The 16,666-nt window shown below is 46.2% G+C and overlaps 1 protein-coding gene across 1 annotated transcript; it reads left to right on the top strand.

Annotated features, from left to right (window-relative positions):
- Positions 1–997: 997 nt before the first annotated feature.
- Positions 998–15,741, top strand: fignl2 (fidgetin like 2). Its single transcript, XM_070968882.1, has 3 exons — positions 998–1,155; positions 2,789–2,929; positions 13,013–15,741. Exons 2-3 carry the CDS (start codon positions 2,905–2,907, stop codon positions 15,055–15,057), a joined length of 2,070 nt encoding a protein of 689 aa, XP_070824983.1. The 5' UTR covers positions 998–1,155; positions 2,789–2,904; the 3' UTR covers positions 15,058–15,741.
- Positions 15,742–16,666: the final 925 nt, after the last annotated feature.

The following is a 16,666-nucleotide window of genomic DNA, read 5'->3' as shown; positions in this document are numbered from 1 at the left end:
TGGTCTCCATTACACTTGTCCTGCCACCAGTGGCAGCACTGAGCACTCTGCAGCTCTTCAGTAAGAAGTGAGGAAGAAATCCTGCAGCATCTTCGATTTGACGTGGTTTGTCATGACTTTAATGGAAGACATATTTCTTAGACAAAGTAAATCATGATTTGTTACTGTGACTTCCTGTCTGACACTGTGTTTTTTTCCAACCTTATATGGCAATAAGAAGATTGCCTATTCTTGTTCAGTTTGCATTTCAACATTTTTCCACACTCAGAGCCTCTGAGTGACTGAAATGTCTGGTTTCTGGGACAAGACCACACTGGACCATGACGCATACACCGATGATCCTGGATCAGGGCTACATGAGGACAGGACTTCTGGGTTGCTCATGGTGAGAGAGTGGGGCCTCAGCACTCTGTTAATCTGTGAATACCTCCAAAGTGTTGGCTGGCTGCCTGATGCACCACATTTGTTTTTTCTTTCTAAACGTGTTACGTGCAGAAGATGTGACGTGTGAGTGTGGCGGCTTTGGAATTGCTGGAAGGCATCTGATCAGAGTAATGAAAAAAGTATGGAAAAAGTTTTTCTTCTGCCGTTGACTAATGACTTAAGCAATGTTATTACGTTTTTATGAGTTCATAACTAATTAGTAAATTATTAATTTTAGTAGTTTGATTATCATCAGTTACTTTTTCTTCATCCTCCCAGGGAAAACAAACAAAAGTTACCTCACTTACCTCTCTCTCTTTCTCTCTCTCTCTCGCTCTCTCTCTCTCTCTCTCTCTCTCTCTCTCTCTCTCCACCGTCCAAACTTCGGTATGATCGCCTTCTCTCCCCTTCAGAGCATGATTGGTCAGTCCCCCACCCTCTGCTGCCCTCCCTCATTCTCTCTCTCTCTCTACTTAAATACTTTTAGCATAAAGAGAGAGAAGGAGGGGAGGGTGAGGGGGATGGGAGATTCATGGGGGAGGGGAACTGAGTGCTCACTCTGTTGTCACTGACCAGAGAGAGAGAGAGAGGGAGGGAGAAGGAGAGAGAGGGAGAGTGGAGTTGTGTCCCATATGTGGAAAAAAAGCCTAGCAGTGCACACACGAGTCTGGTCTGCTCCAGGGATTATCGTAGCGCTTTCAGATCTGATGGAGGACATGCCGGCATGAATAGGTAAGGCTGCCTGTCTTCTCTGTGTGTCTGTGTTGATCTGCTGTCATAGCCCACTGCTCTCCCTGCTGTTTGACTTGGCTCCGCTGGCTCGCTGAAGTTGGAGGAGGAAAGGAGCTGAGCACGTCGTAGCACCTCTCCTGTTTGGCCACTGACCATGAGACATTTCCCTGAACAAACCAAACCTCCTAAGTGTGCCCTCGCCTTTCAGCCGCTCTCTGAACTGGACAGAGCCATGTTTGTTTTAAGTGGAAGCTGCGGTTTGCTGCTGTAGTGCAGTTAGTTATTCTGGGCTGAGTGTTAAAAGTTGACTGTCAGTTAGAGCAGAGGGGGTCGTAGTCGCAAGCAGCGTTGTACGTGAAGCCTGTTGGCGTGCAGGGAGAGCCGTGTGGTCATTGCGTAATTTCTCTCCCATATGAAAGGTATATGAGTGAATGTAAATTACAGACTATTTGTTTGTTTTGATCCATGCTAAGTAAGATAAAGATAACTGTAACAATGTGCAAAAGGCAGTGCATGTCATAATGCTGCATTATTGCTGTTAAGTGCTGTTTTGTTGTTTTATGTATTTGACATTCATGTGATGTTTTGCTTGTGATTTTTTTTCTTTCAATAGATACAGTAGCCTCTCAAATTCTTATTGGTGGACTGCAGATTTACGGAAACATGAACATGTTTATTTGTGGCTAAAATGTTTTCACAGATTTCCAAATTTGGATAACAATTTCATTTCTCTCTATTGTTTTTACACACACACACAAACACACACACACACACACACACACACACGCACACATAAATGAATAAATATATTTTTTTACATATATATATATATATATATACGCACACAGAGATGAACACATATTTTCTTGAGAAACTCCACAGAAACAATGTGAATAAAAGCCTACCCAGTGCATGGCTGTTATGAAAAAGGAAACAAAAATTTCAGGCAGTTGTTTTAATCTCAGAATAAAACAATAGAAACTGGAGGATTAGGCGCTCTTTAATCTGTGCATGATTAAAATACGACATTTACAACTCAAGCTACAACACAGATAGACTGCATTTAATTTTGCTTACATTTGAAAATAGACTAATGTGGTCATCTTCAGGTAGCCTGTTTTTCAAAATATGATTTTAATTTCCACTACAAATAGAGGTGTATTCATCTAGATAACTTGAAATGTGAAACTTTGTCATAACAGGACACATTTTTTTGGTCGCCTAAGAATGCAGTCTTTATTGCCCCAGTGCACGGAGCAATGGTATGCATGAGTCTTTTTGTGAGGCAGATTTAGAAAGCCCTCTTTAGAGGCTGAACGCTGCTTCACAATCAGCTTAATGCCTGCCTATAATGAATACCCTTGTATGCGTCAATTTGGCGGACTGTGTGCGTGTGTGTGCGCGTGTGTGTGCGAAGTCTGTTTTTGTTACACTGATAGGGTTCTCAGGTTGGTCAGTAATTCTATCATACTGTGGGTGAATTCTGGTCTCTGTGTTTGTGTGTGTTTAGGTTTGTGTTGCTGTGTGAGCTTGTGTGAAAGGGTTGGTTGACATGTGAGTGTTTGTCCAGACATTGTGCAGTAGCCTGTAACTGCCTCACCTCTCGCTCTTTCTGTCTCCCTCTCTCTCTCAGGGCTGTTCTGTTGTCAGTGCGAGCTCATGCTAGTGATGGACTACAGCCGGACGGACGCTAACCTTAGCTGGCATTCACAAAACAGCATTCCTCCTTACTGAGACCAGCTCCACAGAATGCTGAGTCCTATTGTCCCCTATAGTGAGTACACTGCTACACACTTCTTTCTCTCTACCCTTTTGCGCGTCACACCAAACAGCCCCACTTGACTCAGTTGGACTTTGCCTCAATCAATGAGCTCCTACTCCAAAAGTAAGCAGGAGTGGACACTGTGTTCTGTAGTTTGCAAACAGAAGGAAAAACGCACAGGTCACTGTGAAAATGTGCAAAGCTCAGTGCAGAAACCTGACTTTTTCCTTGACGTGGACTGTGGAAATGCTAAACCCTGTCTGAATGTTTCATCACTGGGTGGAAGGCACAGTTGGAGGAAGGAAGAGGGACAGAGGGAGGTTGGAGGGATGATGGTTTAAGCAGCAGAAACCCCTTCGGTTCTGCTAGTGTCATTTTACCAATACAGCTCAGGACTTCCCACCACACATGCTGCCTCCTGCTCTCCCTCCTTTCTCCCCCTCCTCTCTCTTTTCTGCTTCTATGCTGACCTAATAACTGACGTGTCCAGTTTTGGCCTACCCCCCCTCACCCTCCCACCAGGATTCATTTGAGTCCAGTGCTCTGGCTCTCCAAAACAGCATTGTTTGTCGGCCAGCATGGGGCTGCCTCCGTGGCCTCGGCCTCAAGAGCCCCTTTTTCCCAGCTCTTTAACTCATCTCAAAGGAGCATTATTGGCATGACAGTTACAAGAAAAGAGGGAGAAATCACACAGAAGGGTTCATTTAAAAAGTATTACTCCATAATGGATGGTAAAAACTTTGGATTTGTTTTCATAGCATCCAAAAAATGGATTGCAGGGCCCGTGGAAGGCAAGTGTGTGGGTGTGAGAATTCAAACTGGACAAAACGACCTGATTAAACCATCATGAGTGGATGTTTGACAGTAACCATGAAACTTTGTTTGCCTTTTGTAAATATCACCCTTGAAATGGCCAATGTTATTATTTGACCACTCATCAGATGAATGGAATTTTGAAGTGTTGCCAGCCGAATAAGTAGTTGACCTCATGTGTTGTTATGAAACGTCCTCTCTTGGTTGACTTAATTTCAGTTTTCCCACAAGATGTTTTGTTTTTTCCCATTACAAGATGTTTATAGATATAAATCCAATTAGGCTGAGTTGCTCAAATAACACTGATGGACCATTAATTTGCAAGAACATGCATGCTTCCCATCAAGGCGTGTTTAAGTACTTGTTCCATCAGCCCCCTGCCCCCTGTTAGTCCATGCTGACTGAATTTACGCTCCCTGCTGCTGGAAGTGGACAGCACGTCCAAGAATGTCACAAACTGCTGGTGGAATAGTTAGCATGCCTTCAGAGCCGGCACGCTGCTGGTGCTTTATGGGAATCTTCCAGTACACTATGCACTCGCCTTTGTGTGTGATTAGCTTTTATGATCAGGATGCACAATGCTGGTTTTCATCTGCTCTGCACAGCAGCTTGATGGCTTTTCATGTACAGAATAGCTCTGTTCTGCAGAGCCTCTGCAGGCTTGAGATCGTTTCAGAACAGCCTGCTAGTGTGCGTGTATGTAGACAGAGGGCACGTATGAGCGCACACAGCAGTGTTAGGTAGTCACGTTGTTTACTCTCAGACCAGTGACACACAGACACACCCCTGTGCTTGCTGGTGACACTGCAGCTCACTGTCTCTTAGTTAAAGACTGTAGTCATGATCTGCTGTGCAAAAATCCGACTGTGAGGGACTTTGCATATGTGCAGGACATGTGAAGACTCTCACCTCTATGCTGGAATCCCCTTTGTATGTGGAGCATTACCACTTCCCAACGATACTTCTGGCTCCTAGTGGAGGCATTTCTGCCCCTGCACATAGACGGGTCCCAGTGTATAAATGCATGCATGGTTTGGATAGGTACACCCAGCAACACACTTGAGTCTTTGTTATCAGGACTCTTACAAATCCAGTCTCAATGATTTTGATCCTAAATTCAGCCAGCGTTAGTGAGTGTGCGTCTCGTTCTTCCCTGGCATGAGACAAGGACTTTCCTTGGTCCTTGTCTCTGGCCAGTCCAGAAGACTTCAAGCTGGGGCAAGCAGCCACTGCCGGACCTGAGAAGAAACCTGAGATAGATTCCAGGGGCCATGGATACTCCTGCAGGGATTTGGTGCAAAGAATCTGTAATCTGCACTTCAAACACACTCTTAAATCAGTCCCAGGCCGCCAACCCAGGAGTGCCCTAACTCTTGTTGCTGGGGGCCCCCGCTGGTGTAGCGATACCTTTTCTTTTAAAAGAGCACACACACACTCACATACTCACACAGAAAAACTACACACAGGACTCCAGATCTGGCAGTTTTTATAGCTCTCCTCTGACTGACCTCGCTCCCTCTCCTTTCTCTCTCTGGCCCCGTTTTTATGTTTTGTGCGAGTGTCTTTGTGAATGACTCGGCTAAGTTGTGGAGTAGTTTGTATAGAAAAGAAGGAGTGAATCTCATCCTGGCCCCTGAAGGAGCAGGTTGGAGGGCTGCCCCGGCGTCTATCCCTATTGTGGGTAGAGTGGTATGAGTGGTGCACTGGAGGGGTCTGTGAGGCCCTTTAGTAAACACACAGGCTACTAAAGTGTGTGTGAATAAGAGCTGGGATCATTAGTGTAGGGTGTGAATGGGCTCTAATTAGCCCCCAGTGTGTGTGTGATTTCGTGTGTGTCTGTGTGTGTCTATGTGTGTGTGTTTGTATGTTTGCATACGTCTGTGTCCACCAGAAAAGAAGGTTAGGGACCCAAGGCCTTGTGAGTCCACTGGCCCTTTGCTCTGTCTCTCTGAGGGTTCATCAGCTCATTAAGGAGACCTCCGCTCCCGTTAAGGGCCCAATTAAGAAGCAAGGTGGTGAGGCTCATTTGGGTGACAACACTTCACTGGATTCCTGAAGCAGCAGAATTCAGAGCTCGACAATGAGACACAACGTCTTTCACACCGGCCCAGCTAATTAGTAAATGACTACGCTTGAGAAATAACATACTTTAATCGTTATGCCATGAGCTGTTTGTAGTGCAGTGATCGTGAAATACACTGGAGAGGGAAGTGTGGCTGTTGAATATATTGAGTTTTCTCTTATTTGTGTGTGTGTACAAACAGAAACAAATCCCAGAGCTGTCCATGCGCTGTGCTCATAGTATAAGCTGGGAGCAGAGGGGCCAGGGGATTTGGACAGAAAGGAGGGAATGCGGCATGCTCACTGGGAATGGGGGGGAATGAGGGAGGTGGAGAAGCAGGGAAACCGGGAAAGAAGGAGATTGCAAGAAAAAGATAGAGCTGAAGAGGGGGAGATAGAGCAGAGATTGGGCGAGTGAGACAGATGGAAGGGGTGATTGGTCATCACAGAGCCTTAGGACAGCTGTTCTTTGATATATTAGTGGACACAATGACCTAAAGCCAGCCTGCAGTCACAGAAAATAGGGACCCTGTTTTTCTTGAGGGGGGGGGGTTGGATGGGGTTCTGCCATTTGTGGACGTGCGTTAGCAGGCACGGGGGATGGGGGAGTTGTTTCTAAAATTACGAGCATGAAGTGACGTATCCAGCAATTATTCTGGAGGCTTTTTAGTTTTGGAGAGTGCTGAGGACAGGGCTGTAAAATAAGCATGCTGTCAGATGGGAATTTGCTTTTTGCTGCACTATCATTTGCAATTCTAAACACGTTTGTCAATTAATCAATGTTTAGCAAATGTCATCAAGTAGTTTGGCTACAGCCTCCTCTCTATCCACTCTGCAAAACAACAACTTTTAATGACACTCTGGATATTCGTTCGCCGCTAATGAATTGGAGATTTAGCACACAGAAGCTTGTTTTATTTTGTTTGTGTCCGCTTTGAGCAGTAATTTACCCTAACTGTATTGTATTACACACAAGGGCAATATGATTTAATTATTCTGTTTTCTGCAAATCTTCAAAATACTCAATGCGCTGCCGTCATATTGTCCTTCTCCTCTAATAAAACCATATTAGCTGCACTCGCTGACAAAAACTCTTCTGACAGCTGGCCCGAAAACATCCACAAAGAGGAATGAAAGAAAAAACAGTGGAAGTCAAACTGTCACTCTGATACATTGAGTACAGAAAGCTCTATCCACAGTAAGAGATAGGGAAGAGAGAGACACACACACAGAGGACATCCCTCAATGCCACTGCAGGAGATGGACTCCTTCCTCCTGGGACTGGACTGGTGAGGCGTGTTTGAAAAGAGCTGCGTCTGCTCATGCTCTGGGCAGCAGGTGTGAAAACTCCCCACCAGAGCTCCCGCACTCTTCTGTTATTACATCTTTTTAGGGCCGTGAAAGAGGGAGCAGATGAGCCAGAGGGAGGGAGAGGCAGAGTGGGAGTGTGGGATTCTGTTTCTTTTGATTGATAGCAGCCCCGTGACTAACGCATAGATTTATAATAATTTTCCTCAGCAATGCCCAATTATGCATGTCTGATAAATTATGATCCCTGTTGTCTGGTGTGTGTGCTCTATCCCCGTCTTAAGGCGGTTTGGGAAGGATCTCGAAGATTGACCCCGTGCTCCTTTAACAGCTTTTTGACATTACCCCACACGATAGCAGAGGCTACTCAGCATCTGTGGGGTAATATTGTACAACATACATAATCATATATATTTTTTATTATGTTGGTACAAACTGTGCAAGAGCAGATAAAATGTGTATTTCATTCCAAAGTGAGAGAACATCTCGAGACAATTTTCCCGTGTCTCCACCTGCCATGCTGTGAAATGTGGCCAGCCCCTCAGATTGGTGTTTTTATGACAGACCAGGTAGTATGCAGCGGCAGGACGGCCACAGCCTAGTAAGAATGTCCTGCTTGATATTAGTGTCATAAATCACAGTGAACTTGAGAACAGAGGACTTAAGGGGCTTCAAGAGTGAACAACAAATCAAGATAACAAACTCTGATAAGTAACAGATCCTGAGTGCAAATGCTTCTCCCTCTGCGCACCAAACACAGTTCTGGACTGCGCAGGAGTGTTTAAAGATTCCTGAAGGAAGACATCATTTCTTCTCCATATTTATGTCCAGCGAGCAGGAGTTTTCATCCAGTAACTCATTGATCAGCTTGCGCTTGCTGAATGCATAACAGCTGATGCAGTCATCAGAGCGTCAAGCTTGTGATTCATCAGCACAAATGTAGTGTCTGTCACACTCTGCCCTGCTCTCCACTCTCTGCCTGTCATTCCCCTCGAGTACGGCTGCGTGCCTTTTATTGTAAGTGCATTCATTTTGAGCTTTTCTGTTTCAAGTGTCTGAGATGTTGTCCAGATTGAATCCCTGACACGCTGCCACAACAGCCAGAGCTGCATTCTCAAAATAATCTGATCCTGCCCTCTCTCTGACTTTTTTGTTCAGAAGTATTGAAAGAATTTGGTTTGTGGCTTGCAGTAAATTCACACCCTTCTCAACATGTTTGACCTCCTTGTTGAACAGACAGAATCGCCCTTTTGCTGTGGATGTCTGCTGATTCATTGGGAGCAGAAAGAGCTGTTTGGCTCCACAATTTCTCCACAGAAATTCTATATTTCATAACTTAAGGACAATTTTTCTAACTTTAATTCTGCTCTAAATTGTTGCCTTTTTTTCTTGGTATAACATTGTTTACAGCTGTGTTGACCATCGAAGCAACTATCTGCCGGTCTGCTTCATGATCTCTTGTTATTAATGTTTTAAGAAATCAGGAACACAGGTTGACACTAAATATAGATTTGTATAGAAGCACATAGCTGTCCTTAATTCGTACCTCTGTGTGTACGATGGAGTGGAGGTGTTGGTAGTTTTCTGTGGTCTGTGGGTGGGGGTAGAGCTCATCCCTGAATAGAGCCCTGATTGGATTGATCCACGGCGCTCTTGTTTACAAGCAGCCTCTTCACTATCGGCACAGTTTAATAGCATGCTGTCCCAGAAGGGTTGTTGCATCCATGTCCGTTTTGTTCCTCGGGGCAGGGAAAAACAAAAGTACCGGGAAGGGAGAAGGGGATGGCAACCTCAGGGGAGCTGTGAAACGGCACTGGAGCCCTCTACCTCCGGGCTTCCTGCCAAGATAACATTTCAGCTCAGCCACTGATACGTCTTTTATAGGAAACCACAACATCGTCTGTAGTACTACCAGTTTTTCTAGGCCAAGAGCGACTTCAGTTCCACCTAGTCAACATGAGATTTAGTGACTTTGTAGATGGCAGATTTGAGCAATAGAGGGCAGATATCACAAATGAACCTAACACACTCCCTCTGAGCCATAAGTGGTCTCATTTTAATTTCAGGGCCTCCTCAAAGTAAAGCTGGTTTCTGCTGAAGAGAGCAGTGCCACTGTCTTCATCACGCACTCATACAATAGGATGCAGCTCACACAGGTCCCTCAATAAATCCCAGGCTGACACAAAAGCTGTCAGTGGACTGCTGCTGAATAGATTAATAAGATTTCCATAATTAGACAGGCCCCTGACAATAGGATCCTTCAGGCTTTGTCTCAGGGCCAACTGGATGGTCCGAGCCGCGCACGTCTGCTGGACGGCCGTCCGCCACAATGGCCGCACAGACAGTAAGGCGGTCAGCAGAAGAACATCTGCCTCTCCTGGGGCCGAGAACACACACACACACACACACACACACACACACACACACACACACACACACACACACACACACACACACACACACACACACACACACACACACACACACACAGGGACATTTCATGAGCATATGCACAAAGTTCTTATCAACCCTCTCCCAGCCAAGTAAGGCCATGAGTCAATAGAGAAGCAGTCTTGTCCTCACAACTGATTTCTGTTCATCAGAAATGCAACAGAGCGGCTGATAATTGATAAAGTACATGAAATGCTCTGCCAGCCTCACAGAGCAGCTTTACCTTTATTGACAGCAGCAACAAAAGCTTGCAGAATAACTGAGTGGGGACAGGATTCTCATTTTCAAACATAATGGTGTCCTTGTCCCTTCTTAATGAATGTGTTTTTGATCCGTAATCCTCTTCTAATATGGGTGAATTGCATTTGATGGGTGTGTGGCAGGAAAGGGAATGTCTCAGCTCCGGAGCTTAAAAATGCATCATGATGTAAGCAGGGGTTGCAAAATGACTGCTTACATTTGAATGATTTGCAAACTATATTAGCAGTAGGGCCTTTTTTCCTAAGTTCTATAGGATAATTACAGTCTAGCATCAGTCTGCAACATATATTGAAGTTCATCTAATGATTGCATTGCTACCCACAGTATGTCCACATTGTCCTGATTTCCTGCTTCTAATCTTAGCTTTCTTCTGCCCCTCCAGTGAATTAATCTACATGACGGCTCTGATTTAAAGAGAAGTGTAGATTAGAGCTTGCTCAGTTTATTGTGGAGTGCTACTGCTCTAAAAACCACAATCCAGCAGAAGGCGAGCTCTAATTACATGGAAACCACTAAACTGCACCGCAACCCTGCTGTGTTCATCAGGGGTAAACGGCAGCCTATCACTCATCTAACTCACCGAGTACATACACAAAGAATTATGGCATATAATGCGCTTTGTAAAAAGACTTCTGGAAAGTAATTACTCTCAGATTTAACAGTGGATTGGTCCTTCAGGTATGGGCAGCTGGTCATTACGTTGGTCAAGGGGGTAGTGGGAGAGAAGTCCATTCTGTATCGGTGCTACTCTAATGATGGAGTGGACAGCAGTTAGCCCGCCTCACTGAGTCCTCTAATGTCCGCTCCAGTCCGCTTAGAGAGGACGAAGCGCCTGCTGTCCACTCTTTTCCCTCCCTCCATCCCTCCCTCTTCCATCCCTCCCTCCCCGCTGCAGGTTTTATGAGCTCCCCTGGGCTCTCATCCATCTCTGTCACACACAGGCCCCATTATTGGGGCTGCTCACAAACTGGTTGGGCTGCAGATGGGAAGGGCCTGCAGGACATATATATGGTTTCTGCAGCCTGGACAAAGACCTGTGAGTCAGACCACAAAAATATGTGGTCATCTGGGTGTGGACAAGACAATGTCTTCAGCATGTTTGTAAAAATACAAGGGAACAGGGTGTGAGAATGTTCCTTTACATCTTGCTGTGGTGGGTGTGTGGGTTGGCTGCAGCTTAGGGAAGTACTTGAACTGGTTTGGCCATTGGGAACTTAAGGCAGTGGATTTGAATATGAAGGACATGATAATCCAATGGCCATCTGGTCTGCTGGTCTCATCTGACTGAATAAATAACGGGCGTAATCTGAAAACACACATGGGGAGGTTTGTAAAGCGGGTAAAGAAAGAGGCCAAAGTTTAGGAGTGAGCTAGAGTGCGGGAGAGCTGCAGCAGAATCACAGGCTGTGGATAGTGAGATTTGATTTAAATGGCAATAAGAAGCCTGGCTCCACACACACAGACAGCCATGAATAATGAATCATCCGGCATCCACCGAAGGAAAGGCAGTAATGACGGCTTTTGCCATATTCCTTTTTACCTCCCTGTTTCTGGCTGGAGTAGTCCTCACCTCAGGGTAAATTGTGACAGTTCAATAATGCCAAGCTATGTGTGGAATGTCAAGCTAATGCCTCAGCAAGGTTGCGCTAGTCTTCATGAAACAGATGACTTTATAACCATCATATTGGGAAAGACTGGGTAAACATACATAAAAATATATGTTTAAATGTGAAAATTCACTGTTGAACATTCAGACTCACTATAAAATGAGCTTGGGAGGGTAAACAGAATAGCATGCAAACACTGAAAATTAGCAGATGCATTGTGCATTTGGGCAAAGGAGTTGTTTTTCTGCCAAGCCAATGGATCTTCCACGCATTTCAGATGCAATATCAGTCGAATGTTCCACCGGAAAATAAAGCCTTTGCGTGAGGGGTCATGGAGGGAAATCAATTCATGGGACAAAATCTCTTTTTCGACTGCTCGCTCTCCTGTTAGTTCTGCGATGTGCTCGCTGCGTAGCAGCCATGATCAATCAGGCCTCGGCCAATGCTGAAGTCAGCCAGAGGAACAGACATTCCACTTTCCCAATGTTCCATGGGAGACTGTGCTGATGAATAGCACACTATGCTGCAATTCCAAACCCTACCCCCCTCTTTCTTTCTTCCTTTCTCACTCTCTCCACACCACTGTCCACACACACACACACACACACACACACACACCCTCCTTCGCCTCTCCCTCCCTCCCTCTGTCCAGCCGGCCACTGGGCCTTTGGAGCTCTGGTGTACTGCGGGTGGGTGGTAGGTGGGGGTGCAGGGTGGAGGGAGCAGGCATTCAGCAACATGCATGGGGAGATAACAATAGCTCCTCTGGGAGACCTGCAGATGTTAGCAGTGGAGGGAATAGTGGTGTGATCTCTTCCAATATCAACTGGAAAACTGCAAAACAACACATCCAACCTCGCGATCTGCTTTCATGCTCTTTATTTCTGCAGCTTTCTCTTTCCCCTTTCACCTCTCCTTTACCTTCCTCTCCCTCTCTGGGAAATATGAGCTCCTTCGGATCACATGCAGGATGTAACACTGAAAAACAGTGTCCTTTCCAAACAGAAGAAAGGCCATTTCTTGTCACTGGCTGCTTGAGAGGTGGGGTCCCACACCATGTGTCCCTGTGCATAGGGAAAAAGCAGCCATGGAAGAGTGTCAGAACTTTGCTCTTTGTCTTATATTAAAATTAACATTAACAAGTAGGAACTGTGTTGCAACATGATGAAATAGATCTCAAAATTGCACTTTATGCACCAAATTAAAAAAAAAAAAAAAAAAGTGTATTCTTACCTCTTTAATAGTAAAAAGTTTTCTGTAAATTGAGTCTGCACCATCTTAGCTCTTGCAGAAAGTGTCAAATTCAAAATCTAAAGATTAATATTCTAACACTGAAAGAGTCATTTCACTCTAACAAAGACTCAGTAATGTGATTTTTTGATATATTGGCAACCGCAGATACAGTTTGCGTTGATGTAAATGCTAAACATTTCATTTTTGTGCGGCATAGACCCAAATGTATTCATATCATCACCACAATACTCTACAGTTCTTTAAGATGTAATCACTCCTGGACCACCAATATCCTGTTTTCTGAAATAATTCTAATTAGAGCAAAATTATGACCTGCTTTCCCTGTGTTTTTCTTTTTCAGGCCTGTTAAAGATGCACTGGAACCCGGAGCATGCCCAGCCTCTCAGCCAGTGGCCTGAGCAGCACCTGGACGTCTCCTCCACCACCTCCTCTCCGGCCCACAAGTCAGAATTCTACTCTGGCCGCGGCCGCGGCTCCTACAACTACGCCTGGGCCAATGACGACATCTCTGCTCTCACCGCCTCCAACCTGTTGAAGCGCTATGCTGAGAAGTACGCTGGTGTTCTGGACTCACCGTATGACCGGCCACCTACTGTCGGCACCTACCCAGAGCCAGGGGCCTTTGGGGGCCTCAACGGCCAGAAGACTGAGCTGGAGCCCTGGCCACTGACGCACAGCACTGATGCCTCCTATTCCCTTGTGCCCCCTGGAGGTCATGACAGCCTCTCAGGTTCCAAGTCTGTAGCCACATCTGCAGGCCCTCCAGGGGTTAGTAGTGTGTCGGTGGTGAACAGTAACCTCTCAGACTCTGGCTACAGTGGCAGCAGCTCCTGTAGCGGCTCCAGTGAGTACCCCTCTAGCTACAATGGCACCTACCTTTCCTCAGGGTACTGTCCCCAACCCGGTGCAGCACTTCCCCCTGCCTCCCTCCACACTCTCCAATCCACTCCCACTCTTGTGGCCAGCTATAGCCCCACCACCCCTGTCTATAACTACCCACCTAGCACATACCCTCCCCAGACCAGCCTTGGCCCCAACTACAGCCACCCCTCTGCAACTTACCTTCCCTCAGGTCTACCAGCACCTACTCCCGTTCCCTCCAGGCCCACAGTGGTAGGAGGCAGCTATACTTACCAGAGCACCAATCTTGGGACTTCTGAGTCTGGAGGGACATTAAAACGAAAAGCATTTGAGATGAGTGCCGAAGAGGATGAGAGCGGGGATGGGTCTCGGTACAGGAAATATAGCTATGACCCCCTGAAGGCTGTGGGAAACTCGCCCTACAGTGTGAATGACAAAGCAGAGTGCCGGGGAAACGGCTTCAACAGTTCAGGCAGCACAGACCCTCAAACCTTCAAGCCCAGTAAGGCCTCCTCCCAGCCCCTGGTGTCTCCTCAGTATGGGGCAGCAGGGGAGTACAGCCCTCCAGCAGGGATGACGGGGGAGAATGGCGTGGCGGAGCAGGGCTTCATCCAACAGCAGCAGCACCGCTCACAGGCCCACAAGCGCCCTCCATTATGTGCTCCAACTGTTGAGACTATGAAGAGCCCAGACCCCCGGCTGTTGGACCTTGTCAATGGGGAGTTACTGGACTGCAGCCCGGCACTGGGCTGGGGCGAGCTGGCCGGGCTCACCCATGTCAAGACCGCCCTGGAGGAGGACCTTCTGTGGCCCGTGTTGAGGCCCAGTCCAGTGGTGCGACCACCAAGAACCGTCCTGCTGTTTGGCCCCCGGGGAGGGGGTAAGACGACATTGACTCGTTCTTTGGCTTCACAGCTGGGGGCTTCCTTCTACCGGCTGAGTGGAGCCATGCTGGCCTCTAAAGGGAAGGCTGAGGCGGAGCACATTCTGGGGTCTCTTTTGCAAGTGGCAGCAGCACGGCAGCCCTCAGTGGTGCTGCTCAGCCAGGTGGAGGCCATGGAAGAGGAGGGGCTGAGGCAGACGCTGCTGACCACCCTGGAGAAAGCCCAGGTCGGGACCACGGGTCTGGTGATTCTTGTATGTACCACTGGCAGGCCAGACCTGCTGCAAGATGCAGTTCATCGGAGCTTTGCCAAGCGGTATCACGTTGGGCTGCCAGATGTGGGGATGCGCAGACAGGTGCTGCTGCAGGCGCTGTCGCCTCAGGGCTGCAGCTTGAGCGAGAGGGAGCTGAGCGCTGTGCTGCAGCGCACGGAGGGCTTCTCAGTGTGGGAGCTGCTTCAGCTCAGCCAGCAGGCACTCTCCTCTGCGTCCTCCCCCACTGGGGCCATGCATGGCCTCCCCACATCCTCCAAACCTCCGGCCTTCACAGACTTTGAGAATGCCTTCTGCAAGGTGCGCCCACACACCACCACAAAAGAACTGGACACTTGTATAGAGTGGAGCAAGATGTATAACCACTGAGAAAGCAGCCAGTCGCTGTACTCGGACTGTATTACCACCCTGTCTTCGCTTTGACATGGCAAGCCTTGGGAATGTTTTGTTGTTGTTTTGTAATTACAGATTATGCAGCCAAAAGAGCCAGAGAAGCTCAATGATATGGGAGAGCTGACAAAGTTGTTTTACTGGCAGAAGCATGCCATGGTGTGCTGTTTTTGTTTTCATATGAATATCCGCAATATTTTATTTTCCCAAAGAAAAGAAAGATGAATAGGCCTTGTTGACTGGGGTAGTGTGTTAGTCTTTTGGCCAATGGGAAAATCAGATTATAAACTATTTGGATACTCTCAGAGATCCTGATTAGCCTTGGTCCAGGACAAAATCAATTATTTGTTGCTAGGTGACGTGGTCCAAGATTATGGATAATCAGGGTTTGGAAAATCCCCCCTTTGACTGCTACTCTCAGGATCCTATTTATTGCCAGTCCCCTTCCATGTTATCCCAATGTTGATTTAGTCATTGGATTGTCGCTAATTATTCAGTACGAAGGGCTCGGGATCAGCAACATTTCAGCAAGCCGCAGTTTTTGACCAAAAACACGTCAAACCAAGTGCATAATCAGCAGTCTTGTTCTATTTCAAAGTCACAGTAAACGAATCCTTGTCGACAGCTTCTCACCAAATCAAAACAGTCAATCCTACCTATTCCAAAAAACGAAGAAGAAAATCAAATGACTCTTATTCAAGCCAAACGTGCTGCTGTCCTTCCTCCAGTAGTTCAAGTACAACTTTGCAGTTACATTCAACATGTTTGGTTTTAGAAATACTTCACATGTATTTTCAGTTAAGTCACCGGTATTGTTATGGCACAGACAAGTTCTTTTATTATCTCTGGGTAGTCGTCCTTCACTTCCACGTGCTCTCGATCTCACATTCCTCATCGTCTGCAGTTTTCCTGAGAATCCCGCTTAAGAAAGAACAACCACCTGCACACCCAGATTCTCTGTGTTCTGTTTCACTTACTGCTTTTGTTTTCTTAGTATGTAGTCTTGTTTGAAATGCTCAGGAAGAATTTCTTTACCTCAGAAATATGAAATTAAAGAATGTATGTAATCTTAGGGTCTTAGTAGAGAGCGGCGCGGAGCGAGATAAAGAAGCGAGGAGAAACCTGACAGTCTCGTAACACCCACTACAGCTGGGCTTTTACCTCGGGAGAGAAACTTGAATATGCTACAAAGAGTATCATTGAATGTAATTCAGGTATTTCAAAGGATATTTGATGCCATAAATCCATGTATTATTATATATGAATATATAAATAAGTTTTCTTTTCTGTTCTTTTACCCTTTATTTTGATTGTAGTTTATGGTGGAGTGATGATTGTCTTCAAGAAATGCTATGTAGAATACAGAAAATACTCCTTTTTTTGTTGGACAAACTGCCTGCAGATATCTGTTATTTATGAATATCCTTTATATGCATTTCTGCAAAATATCATCTGAAAATGTAAATATAAGGCACACAATCACACACGTGCACTCACAGTGAGCACAAGAGAAGAAGACGGCGAACACAGATGCAGGAAAAGTTCCACGCTGAAGTTGTCCCGTGTGACGAGTCTAAAAATTCACAGT

The sequence above is a fragment of the Chaetodon trifascialis genome, chromosome 8, assembly GCF_039877785.1.
Source record: "Chaetodon trifascialis isolate fChaTrf1 chromosome 8, fChaTrf1.hap1, whole genome shotgun sequence".
Taxonomy (NCBI): domain Eukaryota; kingdom Metazoa; phylum Chordata; class Actinopteri; order Chaetodontiformes; family Chaetodontidae; genus Chaetodon; species Chaetodon trifascialis.
This window is presented reverse-complemented; position numbering and strand designations above follow the sequence as displayed.

What these genes read in the sequence shown, in the direction of transcription:
- fignl2 (XM_070968882.1), top strand. Translation starts at nt 2,905, where the DNA reads ATGCTGAGTCCTATTGTCCCCTATA. An exon ending in GAGTCCTATTGTCCCCTATA is followed by an intron (nt 2,930 to 13,012) that starts GTGAGTACACTG and finishes TTTCTTTTTCAG; the next exon opens with GCCTGTTAAAGATGCACTGG.